The sequence below is a fragment of the Cheilinus undulatus genome, linkage group 13 (genome assembly GCF_018320785.1).
Source record: "Cheilinus undulatus linkage group 13, ASM1832078v1, whole genome shotgun sequence".
In the NCBI taxonomy this organism is placed as follows: domain Eukaryota; kingdom Metazoa; phylum Chordata; class Actinopteri; order Labriformes; family Labridae; genus Cheilinus; species Cheilinus undulatus.
In genome coordinates this window covers 36,394,487-36,422,341 of record NC_054877.1, presented here as the reverse complement: position 1 = coordinate 36,422,341, position 27,855 = coordinate 36,394,487, and the positions used below count along the sequence as shown (strand labels likewise).

The 27,855-nt window shown below is 37.9% G+C and overlaps 1 protein-coding gene across 1 annotated transcript; it reads right to left on the bottom strand.

Annotated features, from left to right (window-relative positions):
• Positions 1–479: 479 nt before the first annotated feature.
• On the bottom strand, positions 480–27,855 carry tfr1a (transferrin receptor 1a). The gene is made up of 18 exons (XM_041802496.1): positions 27,704–27,855; positions 17,255–17,304; positions 16,339–16,576; positions 15,955–16,141; positions 14,089–14,314; positions 13,872–13,994; positions 13,074–13,157; positions 12,083–12,222; positions 11,824–11,975; positions 11,623–11,742; positions 10,131–10,216; positions 9,934–9,997; positions 9,772–9,839; positions 9,059–9,123; positions 7,169–7,262; positions 6,866–7,087; positions 6,425–6,583; positions 480–4,415 (listed from the first exon to the last, which is right to left on the bottom strand). Exons 2-18 carry the CDS (start codon positions 17,285–17,287, stop codon positions 4,176–4,178), a joined length of 2,301 nt encoding a protein of 766 aa, XP_041658430.1. The 5' UTR covers positions 17,288–17,304; positions 27,704–27,855; the 3' UTR covers positions 480–4,175.

Here is a 27,855-nt window from a genome sequence, read left to right as displayed (position 1 = left end):
AATGGCCTCCTGTGAAGTGTCTCCTACTGTGACAATTGCAATAGCGTGTCACTGAATGTTCATTGTTTGTCCGAGTGAGTGGAGGGGGCGTGGCTTAGCCATAGGTCAATTTCTTTTTCATAGAGTCCAGCAACCGCAGCATTAATTTCAGTGTTAAATAACCAGCTAAAACCACACAGGAGCCTTTATAATTTACTTATTCATATAGAGCCTTTCAGAAACATGTCTTTTCTGATTATTTTGTTTTAATTATCTTTTGATCTACCAGTAATGAAATCTTTCTCACATTATATGCGATTAATAAGCTACAAAGCCTATAATTAATCACATGATTTTAATCAGATGACAGCACTACTAATAACATTTCATTAATGTTAAAAAGATATTTCATGTAACTGTAAAAGAAGGCTGCCAGAAGGAAAGATATTATGAAGTCAACTAGAAGGAAAGTGATGATTCAGACTCAACAGGACTCTCTGTTTGTGGTGTGATTGTTTATTGCAGCAACAAAAGATGGAAAGCTAAGCAGACTTGAATACACTTTGAGAAAAAAAATGCAGTCATGTTTGCGTTTCTGAAAACACATTCTTGATCCATGTTAGAGTTGTGATTTTTCCCAAACCAATTCCTCCAATAAATGTTTGTTTTTGCAGCGCTGTCAGAAGATGCTAGATAGACTAAAAAAACAGTTTTAAAAACTGTTTTATAGCAGATCAGCCTAATCACTCCAAACATGAAAGCGTGGACAATTAAAGAGATCTGTGGAGAGAGGCTGAAATTAAATTTCTGTTTTATCCACTGGAGGCACAACACAAGGTAGTTGTTATATTGAAATAAACAGAAAACAATGAATGTGTTTTCAAAATGACCATCACATCAATGACTGTAACATTCACGGTGTGACTTTAACATCCAACTGGCAATGATGCCTTTCTTTATACAATTCTCTTACTGGTACTTTTTACCTAAAATAAGGAGTATTACAGGCTTTTAAACCAGTAACTTGTGATTCAAGCAGAAAACAGGAGAAAAGAACACAGAAATGTCAAAACTAAACTAAACAAGCCAAATATACATCTTCCACTGTTGTGAATGTAGAAACTCAGCTCTATACTGCAGTCATAACATAAAAAAGGCACAAGGAAATATTTCAACAAGGATGAACACATCAAAACAGAGAGCAGAATTTACTTTCACACTGATTCAATCTTTATAAACAAACTTATTTTGCAGAGCAGTGATCTTCACTGAAAATCATGGACCACAAGGCTGTAACTAAAGTGGTCCCAAACAAAAGCATTTCTGTAACATTTCTTTTCTTCAGACCAAGTCTCTCCATGTCCGTTTTAATGTTTCATGGAAAAATAACCCATTAGATTAAGAGGAGACAACAGAGGAATTTAAAGATAGCAGCTTCTTTGTGATACTAAACAGCAAAGTTGTCCGAATTTTAAACTTCAATACAATTGCATGAAAAATCTAAAAAATACTGTTGACTGTTCCAATACAACTGTGACTGTTTCTTGTTTTTACTACTTAAAAAGCATGCAAACTCCTGCACACTTTTTGTGCAGTTTAGACAGTGTGCATAAGTTTGCCAGTATATTTTAAGAGTGGTTTCCCTCTTACACACCTTTTGCATTAAATTGCTGTCTCTTTTTAAGTTTTGGTCACTTTTTCATACCATGGATCATTAAAGAAAAAGAGATCAAAAACATATTAGATCGAAAAAGTATTGCAGTATAGAAATTTTGACAACCTTACTTAGATGGGAAATCCCGCGCTGCAAAGACTCAAATCTTAGCAAGAGTTTGTGTCTAACTTCCTGCAGAAGTATCTCACTATCCTAATGAGCAAAACTCTCCACTCAAGTCTTGATAACATCTTATTTCAAGGTACAAAAGGCAAAAATGAAGAATCAAAAGCTAAAAAAAAAAAAAAACAGCCAATAGAGTGAGCAAATTTGTCTTAAAATAAGACGTTGATGTCTTATCTTTGAAGACACTTCCCTATACTTTTCTAGCCATGTTGGTTGATATTTTCACTTTTTACAAGCAATGCAAGCCTTACTTCTGGCTTGCAATTTCTCATAGCATATACAGAAAATCTGACATTATAGTTAATACTATATAATGCCATTTCCATGACCCCCTGTGGATTTTAAGAGCCTATAGTGTCTCCACTTCCAACCTGTTACACTGTAACATTCACAATTTTAAGTTTAAGGTTACAAAACAGACAGAAAATGCTGGTAGTATTACTTGTAGTTTTCTTAGAGCATTTTGAGATTAGATGATAAGAAAAAACCCTGATTTAATACTTAAAAGTAGCTGGCAAGCAGGATAAGCAGCATAAAAGTAGAATAAAAATTAAGAAAACAGAACTGAATATAATTCATGAACTTCTTTTCATGAAAATCAAAAGTCAAAACCTACATATTTTACAATTTTTGTCTTGCTTGTAAGACTTTTTAAAAGCCTTATTCCTCACTAAAGTGATTCATCAACTTTTGATACTTTCTCAGACTCTGCAGATAGCCTTTATTTTGAAATCAGACTTATTCAGACTTGTCAGGTTTATGAGGCTTAAAGTCAATGTAACCAGATACTTAGGTCAAAAAATAAACAAAAACTCTTGCTTGGATTTGAGTTTTTTTCAGTGTCATGTAAAATCTTAGCACCATCTGAGGAAGCTGCAGCCAGGAAAACATAGAAGGCTTCTAGAGATGCAGACGCTGCGTGCAGTGTGAAGCAATGTACTGTATTTACATACATTATGGGAAACACTGTCCCCGATAATAAAAACATCCACCCCTACAGTGAAATATGGAGGGCACTGCCTCCGATACAGACACACACTGGTAGAATAAAAACTACCTTCTTCTTTTTGCACATTATGGAAGACACTGCTCCCGATAATGTTGGGACGAGAGGTGTACATGCACCAAGGACTTGTACTGACACAGAGCGGGTTAAAGTAAATATCTGCCAATCCAGTGTCAGTTCTAAATAAGTAACCTCATAGCTGTGCGGTTTGCAGAGGTTTCTGATGTTTCTGTGTTCAGTACTGGCCGTCGGTGCGCATGCACACGTCTGTTAGCAGATGCTGCTTTTGTCATTTCGACAGTATAACTGTCATAATTATGGAAGGCACTGCTCCCGATAATTATACATCGTTTTTTCTATAAAAGGTGATAAAAAAACTATTTATAGTGATCTCTGCCACTGATAAATAAATAACACAATAAATAGACGTACGATTTTAGTTTCAGTGCCACATGGTTGGAGATCATCTCTCTTTGTTTTAGAGGCCTGCAGAAGTTTGCGCTCATGTCAGGAGATGGATTAATCCGATTTTTTTCATTATTATTTAATGTGTTTTTTTTAAACTGCATGTCATTGAGACTCAAAGTCTCTTGGACACGCTGATGATTGTCCAAAATCTTACTGAATCCAATTTAAATCTTCCCCTGTAAAATCTGAATCACTGACGATGAGTTGAGCAGCAGATTTCAGCACAGTATGTTTCAGCTACTGACACAAACCAGCTCATGTTTGATCGTAAGGCTCCAGCAGCAGCAGAAAAACCAGCAGTTTTGATCCGTAAGAGCCACGGTAAACAAACGATCTAGTGTTAGCTTATTATATCTGACCACCATGTTAAGATTAGTTAGTCTCTGTGCCTGCAAACAGCTTTTCCTGAGGATGATACTGTGCTGAAAATGCATCACTTTCTCTACATTCAACTCATTCATAGGACAATGTTAGTTTATGTAGTACTGCCACAATAAATGGCTGTTTCAGGTAGATGTTACTAGCACCAAAGTGTTTAAAATGCCACGTAATGAAAGAACTTTTCTTTCCGAGGTTGGGAAAGAGAGGATGACCTATTATTACTGTTATTAATTCATGTTAAGGCAGCAATGAGCATGTTTGAACTTGAAAGTTTGGTGTAATGGAGACTTTTAGAATTGAAAGAGTTTAGGCAGCTGAAATGATCAAACAGAAGTGAAGGCTGTGGCGTTCAGAAATGCTTCCACATTTATCTTTTACTTGATATTTTTAAATCTGTGCTGCTGTGACTTGTTGTATTTTCACAGATGATCTGTTTTCACACTGTCAGTTTTGAAGAGAGGGCCAAACCATGAAGAAAGGGGATAAAGAGTGAATTTTTTTTTAGATTTCATTATCCAAGGCCCAGATGTCTCCTGCGAGTGAGTTAGCACAACCTTGGAGGGTCCAGGTAGCAAGGGCAAACTGGTTGCGGAACTCGTCGGCGTCCATGTTGGGGTTGTCTCTGATGGCTTCAAGGTGGTTGGACAGACCCCTGAGAGTGTGAGGGCCCGATCCCAGCAGGATGTGACGGAAAGGACTTTCACTGGGAGACAGATACGGGGACAGTAAGTTCCTCTCAACCTGCAGAAACAAGAGGAGAAGGAGTGATGATGGGTGGGAGGATTAACTTCACAGCCTCATCAGGTCATTGGATATTTGTACTGTTTTGACAATAACAGCTGATTGAGGTGATTGAGATTAACTTTAATCATCTCTAGTCATCAGAAAGAGGAATGATCATCAGCTCAGCTTAACATTTTAAATCTGAGCTCAAAGTGTGACCTTGTGTGTCAGTGAAAACATTTCTATGTTGTTTCAAAATCAACGTTTCTCTAGCCCAGGTCAGACCAAAGATTCACGATGAGATGGGTTGACACTTGCAGCTACTTGCGACTGGCAACTCTGGGACTAAAAGCCAACCAGTTCACACCGCTGCAACCAGAGGAGACAACGCATCTTTTTTTAATAGCAACAACTCTCATAATCACTCAATGTAAAGGGAATATTTTTTAAGTTACTGCACAATAAATATGCCCCTACACGAGGGACAGTTATTCACCTGAACAGAAAAAGTAGTTTTAGTGGTTGAATGTTAAGCTTGATTAATTTTGGACTTCTCAGAGAAGCCCAGTGAGCCGGCTTAAATTTGGGTATAAAAAGGTGAAATTCTCATTCCTGTTCAAAACAGTAAAATGTGTAGAGCTACTAAAAATGAAAGAGTCCAAATTAAAGCACTTCATGATCCTGGACGGTCTCTGAGACAAATAGGGAAAGACAAAGAACTCTTACAGTGTGGTCAAGTATGCTTTGGAGTCAATACCTGAGACCAGTACTAACAACATGCATCAAGGACGAGGCAGGAAACGAAAGTTAACTAAAGCAGATGTCAGGCACCTCAAGATTTTAAGTACTAGAGAGAGAAGGAAGACTATTGCTGATCTTTAAGCAGAGTCTGAGAAAGTCTCCAGAATGACTATAAGCAGACAACTGATGGAACAAGGCTTAAAGGGAAGAATAGCTGCTAAGAAGCCATTACTGAGGCTTGCAAACATCCAGAAACCCTCAGATTTGCCAGGGAGCACAAACACTGGACTGCTAATGACTGGAAGAAGGTACTCTAGATGGACGAGTCCAAGTTTGCACCCTTCAGTCAGAATTGTTGTGCTGTCTGCAGAAAAGCTGGAAAACGTTTTGATGCCAGATGCACCCACAGTGGAACACAGCGGAGATTCCATTATGGAATGGGGTTCCATGTGTGGAAACAGCGTGGGCAAATGAGTCAAAATTGACGGTATCTTGAACAAGAACGTCTACCACAACATCTTAGTGCATCATGGAATCCCTTCTAGACTGAATCTGATTGGTCATGGGTTCATATACCAAGACAATGACCCCCAGCAGACTTGAAGCTGTGACAGCAGAGACTATATGACCAAGAAAAAGAAATCTGGATAGTGGACTGGCCAAGCCAAAGTGCAGATTTGAATCTTATTGAACAAATTAAGGATTTAGTGGATTGAAAGATTGATCATGCACAAGTTTAATCTAAAGCAAGTCTGTGGGAGGAGCTAGAGACTATTAAGGACTCAATAAAAAAAGAGACTGTGGAAAAGTTCATAAAAAACAATGCCATCAAAAATACATGCTGTTATCGAGGCCAAATGAGGCCAGATAAAACATGACTCTTTACTAGTTATTATGTGTGACAAGTATTTAGTTGTTTCAGTTTGCCAAATATATAACAAAACATTTTTCGTTTTAAACTGTTTTTTGAAGGATTTCTTAAATGTTTCTGTTTTATGATGGCTGTACGCCTGCTTTGATCTGAGTTCTTTGCAGTGTACCAAACTCAGGTTTTCAGGTGGTAAAAAAAAGTGCTAAAAATGCCAAATATACAGTAGCTTACACTTTGACTGACATTGGCACCTAGGTCAGAGTTTCTTAAAAATAATCAACAGTTTAACTAGCAATTCATACTGTACAACTACAATTCAATAAAACAATGGGTTTTTCCTTTGTAAAGCTGTGTGCAACAATTATTTCATTTTTGGATTATTAAAAAGATAAATATTGTAGAAGAGAAGTCTTACAGCCATGATACGATCATTAATGATTCGGCACAACTCGATGTCGTCCAGGTTGCTTTTCTGGATGTCTGTCATCAGGCTGTCAGAGGCACGGCTGTAGGAGCCTTGGGCTGAAATCAGCCACTGCACCGTCAGGGCCTTGGGCAGCTTCTGGGGCTGCAGCTGGAAACACAATCACAGCAGTAGTTTAGTGTTTATGGATAACAAGTCAAATAGATCATTTCCTAAGCCAGGTTGGGTTCTTAATCAAACAACTAGAGGAAAATGTGCATAAAACGTCATTAAAAGGCACTGATGATTAAATTGGCCTTTTTAAACTTAAAAAGAGGTTACAAAAAGGGTACAGCTTCCATCTTCTTCTCTATTCAGACCAAAGTCTTCACAGCCAATTCGACTATCGAGAAAGGTCAAAAAAAGTCAGCAGAAAAACATAAGTATTCTCACCCTTCGCAATTTCATGACTTTTGCATTGATCTTAACCACTTGAGCGCGTATGATCTTGTCGTACTTCTTCACGTCAAAGCGCAGCAGGTGATCGTGCACAAGCCTCAACACTATGTGACCGGCAAACTTGGCCGCCGCTTCAGTCAGCTGAGGAACCAAACTTCTGGTGGCCCTGTTCAGATTCCCCTGGGTGTCCAGTGCTGTGCCGAAGAACGGGTATTCCTGAGAGGAAAAACCGGAACGTCAATATGCATCCAGAATGAAAAACTTTGGTACAGTGAATATCAAGAGCAGACGACTTACTTCTGTGTCCGACTTGAACCTGAATGAAAGCGAGGGAATGCCAGAAAAGGCGACAAATGGATACGCAGCATCGTTCATCATCAAAGATTGAAGCCTGGAAATTAAACAGGAAGGATTTAGCTTTAGTTTTGGTTTCATGTAATACAGATAAATATTTATTTACAATGTACTGATCGAAACTTTATTGACCCCGGGATGGATTTAAAATGTGTTTCTTACTGACAGACAGACTGCTGCTTTGTTAGACTTTAATTCTCTTCATGAACTAATAAACATAAATAACCAACTAGAAAAGGAAAGATTTAAACCTGAATCTTCTGATTTTATGAATTTTAGCTTGTTTTATGTTTGAAGGTGAATCAGAAAACAAATCAAACATTGAACTCCATACTGATTCACTCTTAAATATTTATTTTATTAAATGTATTCTCAATATTTCACTATAAATGCTTATTTCAAACACTCTTTAAATCCCAGCCCATGAGTTATTGAGTCTTTTAAAACTGCTGGTGCTCTGTTCTATTTACATTTAGTTTTGTCAGTTTATCATCTTTTATAAACTCCATTTCTCCTCTATTATTTATCTCTGCTGGTGCTGTGAAGTTGCACTGATGTCCACTGCGAAGCAGCATCCAATTAGAGAATGATATCCAATAAGGGGGCGTGTTTTTGAGTAAAAAGAGTCTGAGAGAGCCTACTCTCATGTGTCTCTGCTCATCGGTCTTCAAATCTTAGTCATCAGTCTTCGGTCCAGCTAAGGGTCTTTGGAACAGGCCTTAAGATGGTGGATCAGAAACTACTTCCGGTTCAACTGAGGACTGATTCATAAACGGCATGGGATATGACTAAAGTAAGGCAACAGAGCAGCAGCAGCAACATTAGCAATCCTGTGGCTAAAATGTTATGGAAATACTTCAAGCTTGAGAATGAAAACAGTTCATTAGCCACTTGAAGCATCTGTAACAAGACCGCTGCTACACTGAAGCAACAAACTCTGGACTTTAAGAGAGACAAATACCTTCTTTACCCAAGGTGGGTAAAGAAATAAGAGTGAAGAGTAAAAAGTTCTGTAGCTGCTCCAGCTGCACTTTAGAAATGTCACTGTGATAATAAGAGCACCATGTATTTGATCCTCAGGTGTTACTGCAATGTTAGTGTTCATATAGGGTTCATATCTCAGACTAAGCTGCTACATTTTAACAGGGATTTTTGTTTTGAATCTGTATTATTCATTTGTTTTTGATCTTGTACCTATTCAAGTCAAACTGTTGACACCACCTTAAAGTGGATTTGGGGTTTTCTGAAGTAATTTTTTGAGTTTAGTTTCTGTTGTGACTACTGAAGTCAAGCTAATTGAACCATTTTTACATGGGATTCTAATATTTCAAATTCACTTATTGAATGTATTAGTTATTGTGACTACTTAAACTGTTTACACCACTTTTAAGTTGAGCTGAGGTTATTTTTATTCACTGTTTCATTCATGTCTGGCTTTTGACTGCTCAGCTGTTAAAGTGGATTTTTGATTCTTGTCCAATTTAATTCAAACACTGCACTAGGCGAATATGCAACTTTATTTTTTGACTAATTTAAAGTGAAACAGCTATTACACCACCTGAGTAGAAACTTGATTTTGAGTGTTTTAGACACTGTTAGCTGTACTACGTTAAATGGAATATGCTTGAGACATCTAGTAATTATTCTGTTTAATAAATTCATTCTGTACACAAAAACCATTAAAACTCTAATCCAGGCAAATATGAGTATCAGATCGGGATCGGCGACACAAAATTTGCTAGAAAAAAGCTCAGCTTTTGTGTGATCAGGCTTTTACTGCAGGTAGTAAGGTGAGTGAGGATGTGACCAGACTAATGGTCTAGTCAAACTTACACATCTGTTTCCCAGTTGCCTTTTCCAAAATTAGAAAAGATAGTTCCCGCGTTGGTGAAGTTCACCTGAGGAGAAGAAGGTTGTTTTAAGTTTATTTCATATTAACTCCACATAACGACCAAACCGCTACTTTAGTGGGTGACAGAATTAAACTGGATGGCTCATCTGGCAGGACAAGATCATAAAATCAATAAACTTTACCATTCTTTCATGTTTTTCAACAACGTGTTTGATATGAAAAACATAAAAATTTCAATGATCAACAGAATCCAGATAAAGTTGTAAAAAAACTACAGACTTTTGGTTTTATTTCAACAAAGCCTAACACTACTTTTTAATTGCCCAAAATTGCTGAAAATGTTCAGTAACAAACCACTGCAGACTTATTTGTAGAATTTAGACCATGTGCTGGAGTTTGCTTTGCATTTTTTTTTTTGTGATCAAAAGTAACAAATTACCCAGTGACTGTTGTCTGGGGCTTTTATTTTGTCTACATGGTATGGAAACAGGGAATCAATATTACTTGATTTTTCAGTGAATCATATCAGAATTTGAATTTCTTGTTTTGCAACCCATCTGAAAAAAACACAACAAAAATAAAAGCACTATATAAAAAAATCTATGATATGTATAAAAGGTCAAATTTACTGCACCTCTGAACATTACAGAAAAAGAACAGATAATTCACTGACATTTCTCCAGCATTGACTCACCTCCTTCATAGCACTCAGGACCAGATTGTGCATCAAAGGACTCGCTGCTACTTTGAATCCAGCTTGACCTGCAAAAAAAGACACATCCAGCTGTTTTAATTTACTTTAATTATCACACAGTAACTCAGGGTTTGGTGGTTAAAAGCATGATAAACTACACACCTGTTACCACAGCATCCAGGTTGATGTAGGCGAAGGCTTTGCTGCTCAGAGATGAGAGATAACCCTGGATCAACCAAAATACAAACAGCATCAAAGAAGAGTTCATGCACAGATAAACACCACTTTAGCAAAAACAAAACAATAAATAAAAATGCCGTTCAGAAAGCATGTCGTATAAAATTAATTGCAGCTCTCACCTCCAACCACTCGGTGGCACCAATGTTCCCATATTCTCCACCACTCCAGCTTGCAAACACAATACTTCTTCTTGGTTTGAATCCATCTGTGAGGAGAACACAAAGTCTGATTAGTTTAAACAAACAGGACCTTGGCTCAATAAAAAAACTTATTCAACATTCCTTTCCTATCACATTTCTTCAGCTGCCCATATACTCAAATCTTTGCTAGTGGATTGTCCAATTTGTAATCAAGAATATCTCCTCCTCGTTTACTATAAGCTTCAATTAAATGACGAGATTAACAGTACACCTTATTTCAAGATAAATAAAGAAAATGAATTTGATCCCCCACCCCCAATTGCCATCAGCTATGTACATTTTTGAAGGAAAAAAGGTTGGCAAATTCAGCAAAGACATCACAAAAAGCCAAAAAAATCATGTTGACTAACAAGTTAAAGTATTATTACCAGATTTTCTGCAAATATGACATGGTTTGTGCGGTTCCTAATTCATAAAGCTAACTTAAAGATCAAAAAAATTATAGATAACTCTCTGGTGTAAGTTGGATTTATTTATATGTATGCAAACCTAAAACATAAATTGGGTTAGATGACTTTCTGCACCCTGCAAAGCTGCTGAACACGACGGACAAATGTACAGCCTAATATTACACTGTAAAGTATATTAATTAGGGGTGGGTAAAAATATCGCTTAATCGATGCATCACGATATTTCCTCCCCCAATTCAATATCGATTCAGCAAATCCTCAGAATCGATTCACCTCCTGGCCAGTGGGGGTCGCTGTGCGTGTGATACGCATTGTATGGACGAAGGCCGCGCTCGACCAAACAACAACAACCAACCATAACCATGTCATGTGAGGTTTATCACAATTTCCAAGAGGACAGAAATAGTCTTTAAGTTTACATGCACTTTACTTTTTCAGTGTTTATACAGAACTGTCATGTTTTTTACTTTTGTACTCCATCTGCACAACTAAGTTATTATTTTGCAAATGTTTATTTTCAGATGTTTTATTGCTCAAAAATGTGAGGTGACGTACCAAATATGTTCACATGGGCATGAAAATAATTATTAAAAAATTGTCAACAGGTTATTTGTGTATTTCTACTTCTTACTGAATTGACATTGAAGCACTTAAATCAATATCGAATCGAAATCGAATCGAATCGCAACCTAAAGAATCAAAATCGAATTGAATCGTGATGTTCTTAACAATGCCCAGCCCTAATATTAATAATTAATCATTTTAATTATCAAAAGCAATTCAGGCCTTATTTTGCTCTTTTTATGTTGTAAATGTTGCATAAAGTAAACATAATGTGACATTCTTTACCATGATTAGACAAATCTTGTTGCTTAGATCTGAGTTTTTTTCAGTGTGGTAACGTAAAGAAGATCTAACATGAAGGGAACGTCTTTTTTATACAATTCAGCACTATTTTTGTCTAAGAAACTAAATAAAAAAGCCGCTGAGGCCACTCTTACCGCTCTCAACCATGTCTGAGATTGATCGCGCCAGCTCAACAAGGATGCTGGTGCCAACAGTAGATGCAGCGAAACCTGGACCCCATGCATCCCTCTGGGCACCAATAACCACATAGCGGTCTAAAATTTAAGGCAGAAAAAAATGATGAGTAGAAATTCATGGATAGATTTTGTCTACATCAAATAAAAACCTGGTTGTACCTGAATCCACAAAGCCTTTGATGACCCCAAAGATGTTGTTTATCCTCTTCTCTGTAAGAACATTGTTGACCTCCACGGTAATAATGTCGCTATCTCCTCCCAGTTTGTTCATCATCCCCCATCCCTCAGGCATAGCCTGACCGCCCAGTTCACTGTGGATGCAGAGAGTAAACTATGATGCCAAACAAACAGCTGGTCTAAATGAGGCCCCCTGCTATCTCTAATCAGTTCTCTTTTTAAGTGTCTTTTAGAGGCTTACTCTAAAATATTTGTAGCCTGAGACTTGGAGATGGTCTGTGCCAAGATTTGTGGAAGGCCTGAAGACTGGACTGGTGGAAACTGGGTGTGGTTGAAGGAGGGGAAGCCTGGGGTATAGGGATCTCCTGAGCCCATGTGGACCTGTAGGACACGAAGGGAAAAGGAAGTAAGATTAGCAACTTTGTTGCCTTTTGATTGAGTCTCTTTGAAAATTGATCACAGGCCACAGACCCTGCCTTCTTCAAGTTCACAGATGGAACATGAATCAAAATATATTAAAGGTACATTAAGTAATATTTTGACAAACCCAGTCATGATGTAATCTGGCTAATTTAAATTTAAGTTTTTTAATTGTTATTGGATATTATAAAATATGTAATATGCCACAAATATCAGTTTTGTTGATGCCAAGTAAAAGAGAAACAGTGAGAGGAAACATGACAAACACAAACAAGAGCATCACTAAAGTTTCTATTACAGCAGAGATGCTGTGGGATGACCTCAAGGGAGCTGTTTCCACCAGACAACCTACGAATATGGATGAGCTGAAGCAGGTCTGTTGGGATGACTGGTCTAAAATTCCTCCTGAACGTTGTTCTGGTCTGATGGCAGCTACCAGAAATGCTTGGTTAAGGTTACTGTTGCCAAAGGTCACCTTTAACCAGCTAGTTAAACCAGTCTTAGTTAAAAAAAAAAAAAGGAAGCATCCTGCACAGGGCTCTAGTTAGTTGAATTTGAGGTCAGCTTTGTCTACATTGATGTTAAAGGAGAAAATTAGTTTCATCTTCTCAAAAGTGAATTTCCCTGAAAAAAGCTTATACTTTAGACAAAAACAAATTTAAGACAGAGCATAAGTAGTCAGACCCAACATTCATGAGTTAGCAATAGTAAGAGCAGGTGGGGCCTTTAGGGTGGGAGCATCATCAGTGGGGAAAAAAAAAAAAAGCCACAAGCGACACCGGCCCTTCTACTTCTTATCTGCCTGTACTCACATGTCCAAACAGAGGAGTGGAGTAACTTGTGGAGTCTGGGTAGATTAACACAGCAGCAGCTTTCATGCTGGCAGCATTGGCAACCTAAAAACACAAATAAATAATAGTAAAGCATGATGGTTTAGTTTCTTTAATCACTGACAGTAAACAAAAAACAAGATAGAAAAAAATAAGTTACAAGGTACAGTGCTTAACGAATTTATTAGACCACCAACTAAAGTAAGGTTTATGCCACAGTTGCCCTAAATTAACAGCATTGGTAATTACCAAAATCATTTTTAATGTTTCTGCAATGGTTAATACACTAATATGTTGAAGCTCTTTAACAGAAATGATATTTTTAATGCTAAAATATAATTATTATTGTTATCAATGAATTTTCAAATTTACCGATTTACAAAAAAACTGAAAAAATAGTGAAGCACATTATTATTTCTTGATTAATATGTCAAATTATAGTTATTTACTTGCATTCCTGAACAGAAAAATTAGTTTTAGTGGTTGAAAGTTATGCTTGATTACTTTCTGACTTCTCAGAGAAGCCCAGTGAGCCGGCTCAAATTTGGGTATAAAAAGGTGAATTCAGTTTGAAATTCCTCATTCCTGTTCAAAATGGTAAAACATGGAGAGCTCACTGAAAATAAAAGAGTCTGCATTAAAGCACTCCATGATGCTGGATGGTCTCTGAGACAAATATGACAGGTGGTCTAAGAATTTTGTTAAGCACTGTAGGTAAAAAGATAGTTGATTATTATTTACAATTACATTTAATTTCTGATAAAAAAAAAAAACTACCACCTTCTCAGCATAGCTAATCTTTCCAGCCCTGATCAGCATGACTCTTCCAGTCGTGTTGATGCCTCTGTCGTGCAGGATCCCGAAGTCACTTTCCTGCCCGTAATGCGCGTACAAGACGGACCCCTTGGCAAAAAAAATAATGCACAAAAATGTCTACATCCATTTCCATTCAGTACTTTAAATTTGCAGCACTAAGTTAGGCCTGCAGGTCACTCACTGTTGCTTTTCCAGTTTTGCTGTAGGATAAGAATCCTTCCAGCCTCTGAGCTGTCCCGTTCTTGAAAACAAATACATTGAATCCAGAAGCTGGGGGGTCCTGAACCTTCACAAAGTGCTCATCGGTCCAAGTTTTCATGCCATACTCTTTAAACTTGTCAAGCACCTTGTTTCCCAAAGCTTCATCTCCTGGTGAACCAGCACGGTGTTCATCCCTAGAAAACTGACTGGAGTAAAGAAAGAAAAAAGGAATTACAAATACATAGATGTATTTTTAAAGTTTGATAAGACTGGCGGCTTACTCCATCTACACTTTAATCACTAAAGAAGAAGTTGGTGGCAGGATTAAAGAAGAAATTAGGTGAATAAAGACCGACCTAGGTGAAAAGAAGTAATGAACACTTTAAAAGAAGTGAAACTGGCCCTAGTTTGTGATGAATGACCACATAAACCTTGCACCTTACCTTTGCAGTGACATTTTGCACTCTTTATTTATTCAGATATCTTGATGTATCATTATATAAATGTTTTGCAATTGCTGGGGAAACACTGTTTCATGACACTTTTGATATCATTGTATTGTACTGCATTACATCGTACTGTATCTTATATTGTATGATATCACAGGGGCTGTCAACTACATTTGTACAAGCGACAGCTTTTTGATTGACTGATGCTGTGAGGGCCAAATTTCATTATTTGAAAACTATATATAAATTTTGGTATGTATATCTTTATTTTCTTCCAAAACATACAGTGTTTAGTTTATTGCCTTCACCAATGTGATTCATCTGCATCACCTATAATGCAGCCAGCCACAAGGGGGCGACCGAGATATTTCAGCTACATATTTCTGAAGCTGTTATGTTGTCCTTTACTGAGTTTGACACTAGCATGCTGTGTTGTGATAAGTGACAAAACAGGTGCAGGAAACAGGTCATTGATCTTTATTCTCAGGCAGGGGAAAAAAGCACTTTAAAGAGTCTAAAGTAGAGAGTTGACGACATCTATTAACACCCACCGTGTGCAGCCAAAATATGTAATCTTACAGAATCCTGCCTGGCCGTGCATTAACATACTACTGAAGAGCTATACAAACATAACACCCACATGTGAAGCTAGTGTTTTAAACTGCAGGAGTTGATGAAGGGTAAACTTGCTTGGATTTGTCTCTTTTCTGTCCTTCATTTGGATTTTTGTGCTTCTACCATAGGTAAGTAACCTTTTCATATATAAAACTTAATCAGTTTACTATAATCTGTTTGAGAAGTACAATTTCAATAAACTTTACCTACCCTTCTTGTCCCTCTGACCTGTTGAATCCTTGCTCGGCTAGATCCCATTGTAACGTTTTGTTGATGATGTAAAGTAGAATACAATCTGGCATTTATCTGACATCAACATGGAGTATTTTACTCTGAAACTAAACCGATTTTGGTGAAACTTCCTGCCTTGCTTGATCTTCTCTGTGCTAAATGGATGCATAATGGTCTGGCATCCTGCAGAAGTAGAAGTCCTGAGTATCTGCTGCAGAAGGCTCCAGGCTGCCGGAGCCGTGATGGAGCAGAGACTCTCTTAGACTAAAACTGAAACCTGTCAGCTCCATTGCCATGATGGAGCAGAAACTTGAACACACATCTAGTGGAATTTAGGGATTAGACTGATACATATTTTAGGATTTTATGTTGACTTTAACATAAAAAATAATGTTAAAAAGAATAGACAGAAAGAGCATGTAAATGAGAACAACCTGTTCTTCCTTATTTTTAAATGTGTGCTGGTGAAGGCAGATACTTGGTCATAAAAAAGTAAGATTCGTTTCAGCTTCATTCAATTACCACCACTAGTTTGAGAGCTTAACATTTACCTCAAAACAGGCCCAAATTTTTCTGCAGACACTTTCTGTTTGAGGAGCTTTTTGACAATGCCCCAGTCCATGAGCGGGGCAGCACCAGTCTCATGGGGAATGAATTCTCTTTCTAAAGGCAGAGCAGAGGTTGCACAGACAGGGGATGCATCCTTCTTTCGATGAACTAAGAAGCCAATCAAGTACCCTGGAAGTAGATGTAAAGTCAAATAAAAAATTATCAGCAAAGAATATGTCACAATTTTCACTGTCTGCATGTGTGAAAAAACACATCAGATATTTAAAAAATAGTGACCCCAGTATTGATCCTTGAGGAACTACACAAATAATTTTTACTGATGAATACTCTGTTCTGTTGATTGTTTACCAACACCTGCCTCTTACCTATGATGAAGATGAGAAGGACGGTGGCTGCCATGAAGCAGAGGTTCTTGGGGGTGCGCCCAAACTTATTAGCCACGTAAGGTCTGCGGTTTGAGTTGTGGTTAAGGTGTTCTCCAACGCCATTTCCCCCGACGTCTTCATCCATGTCGGACGACAGCTTCATCTCCACCTGGCTGTTATCACCTTCCATGTTTCGTGTCAAGTTGAAGCGGGTGTAGGAGTGGGGCTCTCCATTAAACTGTAAAGGCAGTTAAATCGTAAAGACCAGACAGACACAGTACGTCGTTTCTTCTTCATATGCATTCCTAGTTATGGCTGCATATCTCTATGTGGTAATAATCAGAGGTTTTTAAATAGCTTGGTGAGCTATAAAGCCTGCACTTATATACAATTTAAGTCTTCGACATAACAGGATTCAATTGAAACAGCTTTAAAAGTCCGCATTCAAAACTAACAGAGCACTATTACAAGAATTTGATCAAGATGTTCCACATCTGTTTACTGACTGGTCAGAAATACACTGCTACCAAATAAGTAAAAAACACAAAAGCGAAGCCTTTTCCAATAACTGTGGTAATTGTAATGGTTACTAGTCTTTTCAAGTGTATCTAAGTGGTGCAGCTTTTGTCTCATTACTAAACAACCATGACTAAATCTTAAGATCAACCCACAGCGCTAAAATAATATTTAACATCGACTTAAAATATTTTCCTGCTCAAATTCTCCATAATCCTTCAGTGTGGTGGTGATGAAATGCACAGTAATAAGTATTTGTTCCCAAAGATGAAAATAGGAAAATCATTCATTACACTTCAAGTAGAGTTATACTCAGACTTAAATCTTAAGTGGATAATTTCTTATGGCAAGGCTTGTTATTTTAGGATTAAGGCGCCATTATAAGGGCACACATACTCACAATTTTGGAAATTGTTGACCTTGCCTGGTCCATTGATGCTTCACTGGAATCTAAAAACAGGAAACAAATAAGTGAGGTGAAAATTCAGAATTTAAGGTGAGTTGTAGCTATTGTCTTGCTCTCAGTTTCTAACATTTTAAAAACTAACTTCCACCAAACTCAATTATCAAATAATTATTCCCTCTAGACCTTTTAGCTATAAATAAGATACCTTTGAAAAATGTTAACCTTTCAAGTCCACAATCATTTGTATTTAAACAATATTTAGATTGTAATACACTTAAAGGTATCTTTCCTGTGTTCACAGTGCCCTACTGTATCATTCCTGGGAATAATGGGGTGTCCAAAGAACACATCCCACCTCTTGTCCAAACATCCATGGGGTTTCCTTTGCTGCTAACTAGAAAGGCAGCACTGTTTCTCAGCACAAAAGACCAGTGTCCAGTACAGGACAACACAGTCTCCATGCCTCCATGTGAACTCTTTTGCCAGAAGAATACAATAACAGAATAACCAGCTTCCCACTAGCTTTGATTGAAAAGACAAGCCAAACAAAGCAGGTTTCCATTTAACATAGGAACAAGACTTGAAATTCAAGCCTTGCTTATATTATCTTAAATACTGTCATGAAATACCAGTGAAATAAGAGAACATGTGATCATCTTTAGGAGAGAGGACCGCTCTGCAAGGTGCCTCAGCTATGGAAGGTCAGATGAGTTTCCCATCTCATCTCATGTAACATCTAGAATAAAGTTTAAACTGGAATATAAGAAGCAGTCCGTTTTGGGGGGGTCAGCCACAGGAAAATAGGTTGACAACAATATATACACCAATAAAATGTGTGTACAAATTATTACAACACATTTTCATTGAAAGAAATGCATCACACATTAAAATCAATGTAAACTTTCCCGGCTTTCTGACTTGGATCAGTAAAGAACTATTTTCTCGTCATTTTACCCTTTTTCTGTGTGCAGTAGTGTAGTTCTGTTAGGACTTTAGTTTTCCTGGGTATGGTTGTTGAGCTCAGCGCAAGGTGATTTCTGTTTTACTGGTTGCAGGTGCACTGGCAGTCATGACTAGGGGTAACCAATTATTGATCTGGGTGATTTGTTGATGCCCATATTGGCATTTGGCGGAAAAGTGGCATCAGCATTTTATCTTAACGGTAAACGGTAATATCAATAAATAAAAAAGTGTACTTCCACTTTTCACTTTGGCTTTATATTCACTCTCTACAGTCTCCCCAAATGTCCAGAATACAAGATAGTCTGATTAGCTATATGTCATGTGAGTACTAGCCAATCACCACTAAAGCCTGGGTGCCACTGATAAAGTGAGCTTACAGCATGTTGGCATCAATTCCTGTTTTCTGCTTCTACTGTGCTTCTCTGTGCCGTTCCTCATTCTGACAGGGCTAAATTTTCTATTTTCCTTCCTTTTTTGATCATGCAGTTTTAGTTTTATCACATTAAATACAATAAATGTATGTATGTATGTATGCATGTCATAATAAATTCCTATCTGTTCCAATTATTGGTTTTCGGTCTCATGAACTTCTGAAATACCAGTACAAGATAAAGATTTTAGACCACTATATGCATCGCCCCTTTTAGTTGGACACAGCCAACATTTTAGATACAGTTGAAACAGCCCCTTTTACAGCAAATATGGTAATATGGAGCATTGTTCTTCCAAACAGCATACTTTTCTGCTTCAGTTTCATACTCGTTTCCACCCACAAATCAGAGGAAACATCTTTCTATTGGTACATGCACTCTGGTGATTTAGAGAGGCAACGATACAATCAAAAATTTCCAACAACTCAGCAAGTTTCCTGTTGATTTAAAGATATTTGAAACTTGAACACTGCATCACCCTCCTCTGCTATATTTCACTCCTGGCTGTAAACGGCTTTTGACTAACAGTGGTTACAATTCTGTGAATCCAACTGACATTACAAACTGATTAACAACATTCCCCAAAACATAAGTAGACAAGTATGATTCAATCATATTGAATCTTCACAGACTGAGCTGTGGTTCAGAAGTGAAAGGTGAATGGACTGTAATCATCAAGAAGTCAGGAGAAGATGGACTTTACAAATCTCTAAAAAGAGCCCATTTTTGTGATAAGGCTCACAAATTTTACAAAGTGAACGCCACTAAAACACATGCCCTACCATTTTGCGCCCCTCTTTAATGTAAATAAATTCTTACAGATGAATCCTAGCTTTACTGGGTCAAGAGGGACTGAAAAATACTGTGAGAGTGAGGTCGTATGTAGGCAGGAAAAGAAGTCTGTAATGAGAGCATAATCGTCAGAACTAATCAGACAACAAGTAAGCAGCTTATCTTTTCTCAAAACATACTATACCTGCACAAGCATGTGTTGATAATAATCTGGCTGTAAATGTTTAACTCCAACACCATTCTTATATGTCAGCTTGCTTGCTTGCTGAACTTAAAAGGAACCCAGCATGATCAGACAAATTCACTGGATAGATATTTGTATCTCTCATTTTTATATTGAACAGAAAACTCACTAGATATCTGTATTTTGAGTAAATTTGAGCTTATAAACTCATCAGGCCACCATGTTTCGGAACACACTGGTAGTGTGACATCACTTGGCCAGAGCGCTACTTGCTGTTACTATGCTTTAACCGCCTGATTCAGACTGGCAGCCAGTGTGATGGCTGCATCTCACATGCCGTCGAGACACTGCACCTCTCCCGCATGGAGAATTTTGAGATTTGAGGTTTCGTCTTTTGTTTCTGCACACCACACGCGGCTAGCGTCAATACAGACAGGAAATTTATGAGTACAGAGTCATGTTACCTTGCTGTAGCAAATATGTTCATCCACACTGCTAGAGTCTGTTTCTTTATGACCCTGATGAAGGCCACGAAATGTTTATGAAACTTTCTGATTCCACACGGTACAAAACGTTGCAGGTAAAGAAAAACACAGTACAAAAACACTTCTGGTTTGCGCTTTTCAAAGTAAAAGTCCGCTTTAGCATTTTTTTGGAGAAACTCCCTTTGGTGGAACATAATACTTTGAATACTTTGAAAGCTGTCATGGTGCGTGCCATAGCAGCACGTGCAGCAGATTCAAGCAGCAAAGCATGCTGCCAGTCTGAAATGACCGGTTACTGCATAGGAAAATTTACTCAAAATGCAGATATCTAGTGAGGTTTTTTTTTTGCTCAATATACATATGAGAGATACAAATATCTATCCAATTAGTTGAATTTGTCTGAGCAAAGCGAGATGTATTTATGGCACAAAATACATAAAATATGGCTGCTCTTTTGGGACAAAGGGATTATGATGAGCTGTGAGGCCACTGAGAGGGCTTATAGTCATGTTTTTGTACTTCTCGTGTCCAAACTGCATCACTGTTCTTTATATAAATTTAGATGATTGAATGTTTTAAAAATCAGTGTCATGTTTTGTCATCATAAAGGTGGGGATGGGTCCTGAGGTCAGACCAGTAACTGACCAGTTAAGAACCACTGGTATGGATACTGCCTTCAGATTTGTTTAAGTTGATTTGGTGGCGACTGTTTTGGTTAGCTAGCACTGTGTCTGAGGAGGTAGAGCAGGGCAAAGGGATTGTGTCATGGACTGTGCCATGTCCTAGCAGATAAATCAGTTTTTTCTGTTTTCTTAGTGCAACACTGCCGCCTAGTGGCACAGAGTAACAATGGGGCTGTAGTTTTAAGCTAAGTTTCACTTCCATTTATGCTAAAAGAGCACACGGTAAGTGCTCTTGTGCAGTCTTATCTCCTGCACCCTGTGGAAGGAATATTTTATGTTTCTGAAGCTATCAAAAGCCATATTGGCAAATTTTATGATGGTTATTTATTTTCTCATTACTCGAAACTATTCAATGTATATATACAGAAAATTTTAGAATAAGATAGATGTGTTTGTTTCGAAGCTAGCTTGTGTCATTAGCCTGAAAGATGTGCAGGATTTTGTTGTTTTGTACATACTCAAGTATTTCTTTAGCACTTATTGCATATTTGTTCATGTGCATTGTGTGAGAATGTGCATAGTGTGTGCATAGTAAATACTTACCTTAACCTGTAAAATGAGAATTTGGTTGTAAAACTATGTTGAAGAGCCTACATTTACTGCTATTTCTGTATTGTTTGTATTACAGTTTCACAGTCAAGTCATGTCCCTCAGTTAATTCAAAGACAACGCAACTTCTTTGTTCCGAGAGTCTTCTCTGAGCATGTTTGATTGTTTAGCTAGCTGGATACGCTTTTTCAAGCATGAAGAGTGAGGCCACTATAGACTGTCATAGAGGAAGATCATGTGGTAAACTGGTAAACTATTCTGGACAAAATAGTGCAAATTATTTGTCTAATTAAAGTGTGTTTTAGGCTGAATGATAGTGTTTTTTCAAAGTGAGGGCTTTGTGCTTCGGAGGTTGTGGACAGAAGAAGAACTTAAATATCAACCAGAAACACTTTTCAGGATAAAAACGTTTTAATATACATCTTTTTAGCTGCTAACAATCACTGAATATTGAGATGTGTGTATGGCATAATATCTCTGCTGCAAAAAAGTTTTAAACTAGTGCTTTGACACACATTTCAAGTTAAAGAAATCTGAGATTTGAAAATTGCAGCAGGCCATATTGCAGTTTAATCTAAATTAAAATTAACTGCTCAGCTCTATCATAGAGACATTTTTCAGAAGGCTCAGCTTGTCTTAGACTCAAGTCTTAGATACAAGTGTGCGGCATGGAAAGTTTGGGAACTATTGATCTACACCATCAGCACTTTATGTAGACATTTCTCCAGTATGATCTACTGATTTTTACTTACTGGTACAGCCCTCCTGTACATGCACATGTACCTGTTGACCGCAATGATATTTCCTCCTTTTGGATGTTACCACATTAACATGACTTCTACAAAAATAACTGTGGCATCACTTCCTCATGCAGAACAAAAGCACTATGCTGCCCAGGTGTTTTTCTGTTTATGTAGCTCATACAATGCAAGGATCCTGACAACGGGAGAAGTACAAAGTTACACAATGTAAAAACAAAGCACAGTGAGGAACAATATAACTGTAGAAAATGCAAACAGAGCGGAGACAGGCTGATAAATAGTTAACAGGGCATCAACAAAAGGTCTTTTGTGTCTTGTCTCCATCACAAGGCATTTTCAGATTATTCTTGTAGGTAAACATGTAAATTTAACACACAGATCTACATTGAAGCAGCCAGTATCTTGAGTAATAAGCAAAGCAAACTAGGGCTGCAACGATTAGTCGCCATAATTGTTTATGTCGACTATAAAAGTTAGTCGACGCGGAAATTCAAGTGTCAACACTTAGTATTATTGTTTTTGATATTGGTAAAATAAAAAACCGGCTGGTAAAAACTCATCTGTACTTGCAGTTCACTACAGGAAGTGGTGGCTACTTCTACGCCTTCTGTCTCTTCTCAGCAGCCAGAAACATCGCCTCAAAGAAGAGAGCCAGCCTCACACCAGAACATGTTGATATGCTCACGTTCCTGCACTGCAGTTTAAAGAAATTATAATCTATTGTTCAGTCACTTGGGCTGGAAGTTTGATCTGTTTACATTAAGCTTTATTTGTACCTTTGAACTTGGATGGGATATTTTCTTTATTTATTTTTATGGACATACCAGTCACTTTAAAGAAAGCCATCCTTTAGTTATTTGTAACCTGCAAGGCAGGTGAACTGCTACTATTTAAATTGCTACTATTTAGGTAAAACGGGGATTCAAAATAGTACACCAGATACCTGTGATTAATCGACTAATCGCAAAAATAATTGATAAATTAGTCAACATAAAAATAATAATTAGTTGCAGCCCTAAAGCAAACTGTTGGCCCTGTCTAGTGAGCTGTCTTGCTGATATCACCTTTCCCATTCTGCCTGTCCTTCAGAGAAGTAAAGACAAAACACCCAAACAAGTCAGGGTTATCTTATTCCCAGCCTATATGTGAGAAGTATACGGCCTCAGGGATTAAACTGTCTCCACACACTGAACAAACTCTGGACTTAATAAAACACTGAAAACACTGCTGTGCTGACAGAACGTTCAATCACAAACAGCCAACCCCATGCAGTTTGCACATTTATTTGTGCACGGTTATTTCAGAGTATCCTGGGACTGCCTTTTCAGTGCAAACAGATCAATAACAGGAAACAATTTCAAACTGTAGCTACTAGATACTGAGCTTGCCTCGGCAGGTTATGATCAACTTCTAATGACTAAAGGGCAAATTTACAAGCTCCACTGGAAGGAGATCCCAAACTGGACATTGCGTGAGGAGAGTTGGTTTGGGAGAAAGCCAGTGGGACACTAACGACTGGGCTGGCAGGCCTGTCCGCTCTAATTTGCAACGCCAAGGCATGGCCTCACTAAACTCCTACATCAGGCTCCAAGACAGCATAGATAAAAAGCCTAACCTTGTACTGAGTGCATTTCAACAAGGCCAGTGAGGGTGCAGACATGCTAGTAGAGGGTCATGCAATAACACAAACATGCTCACTATTCTAGGTGCTAAGAAGTACAGCTAACTTTAGATAATGGCATGACCTTAAACAACCTAAGGACCCCCAATAAACACTATACATCAGAGAACTTTACCACAAAGAGGAGAATAAAACATATTCAGCTTCAACCTTTTTCTGAGAGAGCTTTGCTTGTAACACAACCTGAATAAAATGAGCAAATACGGATTTTAAATTGCTATCAGAACGGTCTAAGCCGCTTTGTAAAGCTAATTGCTCTCTAACGTGGCAGAACTATGTCTATAATCTTACATACCAAAAATACCAAGCTGCGCTTTAATACTTTAATCAGATTAGCTACTCTTTCAGTCTAAAGATCTATGGATATAAGCAAAATAAAAGGGAAAACTCTGGTAAAAAGTGGCAGCATGTTCTTAGTGCCCTTGAAGGCAGCCATTTGCTTAGAGCAGTATCTGACTTTGACTGAGGAATGACTGAGGTATCTGAATGACTTTCAGACACGTGTGTGCAAGAGATAGTGAGAGCAAAGTTGAGTCACACCCTTTTGAGAACCGCTCTAGTAGTTGTAGTATGATAGACTCAGTCAATGAGGGTTGGAAAGCATGGTTCCACTTACTTTAATAGAGATCATTGCAAGGTTGGGACTTTTAGGTACTTTTTGATACCCGGTGTTACATGTTAAAATGATACCTTCTCTGCTATTCTAATGGTTCATAGTATCAAAAAGGACCAAAGCTTCAAGAAAACCTCCAATTTTCAGTAAGATTTTTAACCAAAAGAGAGAGAGAGAGAGCTGACAAATTTGTACAAATAAGTTTGCAATATTTCGGTGCTGACATTGCTCACATATTTGTGCAATTTAGACCGTATGCAGGAGTTTGCTTGCATTTTTTGCACATAAAATAAGAAGCTTCCCAACACAGGTACCTAAGACTTGATGATGTATTAAAACATGTTTCAATATAATTTAATTTTATTGTCAAAGTTACAGGCCTAGCCACAAAAAGTAGGAATATGGAACAGCAAGCAATTTCCCAATAAGGAAACGCTACATACAAGATTGCATTCATTTTAATGAAGCATGATTCAGCTTTAAAACTGCATTGCTCTGCAGATGGATTAAATATCACTGTAGAAGCGACAGGATGACTTTCCCTGCCCTTTCCAGATGAAACATGTCATTACAGCAGTTTACTCTTTATTTGTTGAGAAACAATCATTCCTTTTTAACAAGAAAGAAGTGATTGCTCCATGAGATGCTGTGGCAACAAGATTGCAACATTACCACATTGCTTCTGTGAACTCTGCTGAGAGTCACTGGGGAACGAAGAGGCAGAAAACCAGAGGCGAAAACACCTCAATTATATAAATCACACATTCACTAAATCTACTGACTAGAGCCAACGGGACAAGAGTGAACATGCATTTATGTTAGACTGCTGACATGCTCAGCTTAGCTCTCACTTTAAAAACACAACATCACAATTATTACCTGTTAGTGCATCATAATAACTATTATTATGGTGTTAAAGGCCAAGCATATGAGTGCTTTAAATGCTGAACATCATGTTTGTGTTTCTGCAGAACTCAAAAGGTCAAAAAGACAAACTGCAATTTGATCTGGCATTGCAGCAGCAGCACCTGAAGTCATGCCAGACAAAAATCTTTAATCACGGTTCATATAAGGGTATGAAGGTCTTTTAATGAACGCACCTTCGATCGAAACATCACTGGCAAGTGTTTAAAGAAACCCTGCAACCGTTAGAGCTCTGACGCCTACCAGGAGCCAAACAAATAAAACAAGTGATCAAGAGACAGTCCTGTTCAACAAGTTTGTTGATCTTTACAGGAATCATGAACCAAGAAAAGAAGAAAGCCATTTTTTTTCTGAGAAAACAATGCTCTTATGTGTGAGATTGAAGGAGCTGAGAAAACAAATCTATGAAATATGTTTTTTTTTCTAATAAAGATACATTTAGCCCATGATTACTCGACTCCCATACTGGTTTTTCTAATGAAAACCACCAATAGTTATCTTCATAGTTGTTTACAGGAATAACATTTCAGGAGACACATGCGATTGCATCATACAAGGCGCTTAATAACATACGGCATTAAATACTACTCACCTAACAGCTCAGTTAACCAAAGAAGTCATAACACCAGATTAACCTCTGATATGTTACTGTAGTGATTTTGATTACCATTTTATTATTAAATTTACTAAAAAAAGGGGACATAAATACATGTGCGAAATATTTTTCTCTCTTGTTCTAGTCTGATCAAACTCTAAGAAATCCTAGCCCGAACCTACAACCACTAGATCAGCATCTTCAACTGAATAAAAAGAGGATAGAGGCTGATCAAGAGACATAGCAATTGTTGTAGGAAACATTAATGTGGGAGACCAAAGGAAGGGGGAGAAAAAAGGAGAAAGAAATGATGGGGGAGGAACAGAAGAGGAGAGGAGGAGGTGAGGGATAGAGGGGTCAGGGGTGCATTGGAGTCATTGTGCAGTGGCTTATCATGTGAGAGTCACACTGGGGCAAAGCTCTGACTAGCTCATGGGAAAATGAAGCAGAACGGTGATGCAGGCAAATCCCATTTATTAGGCTTGCACAAGTAATCTTAAAACAGCAGCACATTGTGAATTATAGACAAGGGCAGCAACACAGGATGCTGTTGTGTTCCATGTAGATGAAACAATGACCACTTGTCCTCTGTTTTCAAGCAATACTTCTGTTTGTTTGTTTAATTTTACTATAATGCAGGTATTGCTGGTAACTTTTGCAACAGTTAGTCCTACCTGCAACCTACATACATACAGGTCCCACCAGGGGGCACCATGCTTTCAGCATGCAAGAGTGCAAAGGGTCAAGACATTTTAAGGCAGTAAGACTCACCTTAAGAGTAATATTACTGCAGTTACTGCAAAACTGTGCTGTCTCTTCTCCACAATATCACTTTGCTTCTCAAATTTTCCAACTGATTACATCTGTATTTCAAATGCACTAACAGAAAAGGCCAAAATGCCCTTTTCAGTGAAAATAGAGCTTCAGCCAACAGTTAGGCTTGTCAAATTCACCTGCTGCTAGTCTAAACTGTGTAATGAATGCCTCAATCATGAGCCACACACAATAGCTCCTAAAAGACACCTCACAAATGACCAAATCTAGTTCCTGGCCTACCATATGTTAACAGATCATATGAGAGAAGCCTTTGAGTGCATAAATGTATAATAGAAATGAATAAATGCAGCACGTGTTTATCAATAAGCAGTCTAGACTCACGTTTATAGCTGTGAATCTTATCGTAGTAAAGATAACGTATCTGTGCAGAACCCTTCTGCTGCCTGTCAAGGTCAGTAAACAGGGACAGTGTAATGTCTACCTACTGACACGGTTAGCCCCGAGCAAGAGGGTCATTCAAGGAAGCTAGCTGTATCTAACACAGCACAGTGCAGATTACAGAGCTCAATGGGACTTGCTAGACGTGACTACAGGCTCTCCTCATTATGGCGTCTTTGGTGAACTGGCAACATGACAGCAAACCGCGTGAAAAAATTAATATCAGCACAATAATAAAGCAGAATGTCTCTTATTAAGTGACAGGTGGAGTCCTGCAGTTGGCTTTGATAAACATGCTAGGACACGTTAGCACTGAAGAGGATGACAGACGTTACAGAGTTAACTCCATATGAAAATAAACGGTCATAATATGTACATACACATTCACTTAGTCTTCATAAGGACATTCAAATTAATCAAATAAGCAGCTATTAATTTTCACATTCATAGTATGAGATTCGTGGTAAAAGCTTTAAAATAATGATAAAGCTACATTAGGATTTAGCATCTTTAACGGCTAAGTATGATCAATTTAAGCTTGTAGTGAATGACGGTTAAAGCTCTCACCGTGTCTTCTAAACGGCTCAAAACTGACTGACTTCTCCTCTGACAGCTCTTAACACGAGGTTCCTCTCCTCCTGGGTGCTTTCTGCTTTCTATCTGCTTCTTTCAGCCGGTGCCCTTGACCATGCTGCATTCAGTTTTATCTATGAGAGAGG

Bases quoted from the DNA above. Each gene is read 5' to 3' on its own strand.
- tfr1a (XM_041802496.1), bottom strand. From the start codon at position 17,287: ATGGACCAGGCAAGGTCAACAATTTCCAAAATT. The intron at 10,217-11,622 runs GTAAGAGTGGCC...TTCTCCTCACAG, and splicing joins CTCAGACATGGTTGAGAGCG to ATGGATTCAAACCAAGAAGA. The intron at 7,088-7,168 runs GTAAGTCGTCTG...TTTTCCTCTCAG, and splicing joins GGTTCAAGTCGGACACAGAA to GAATACCCGTTCTTCGGCAC.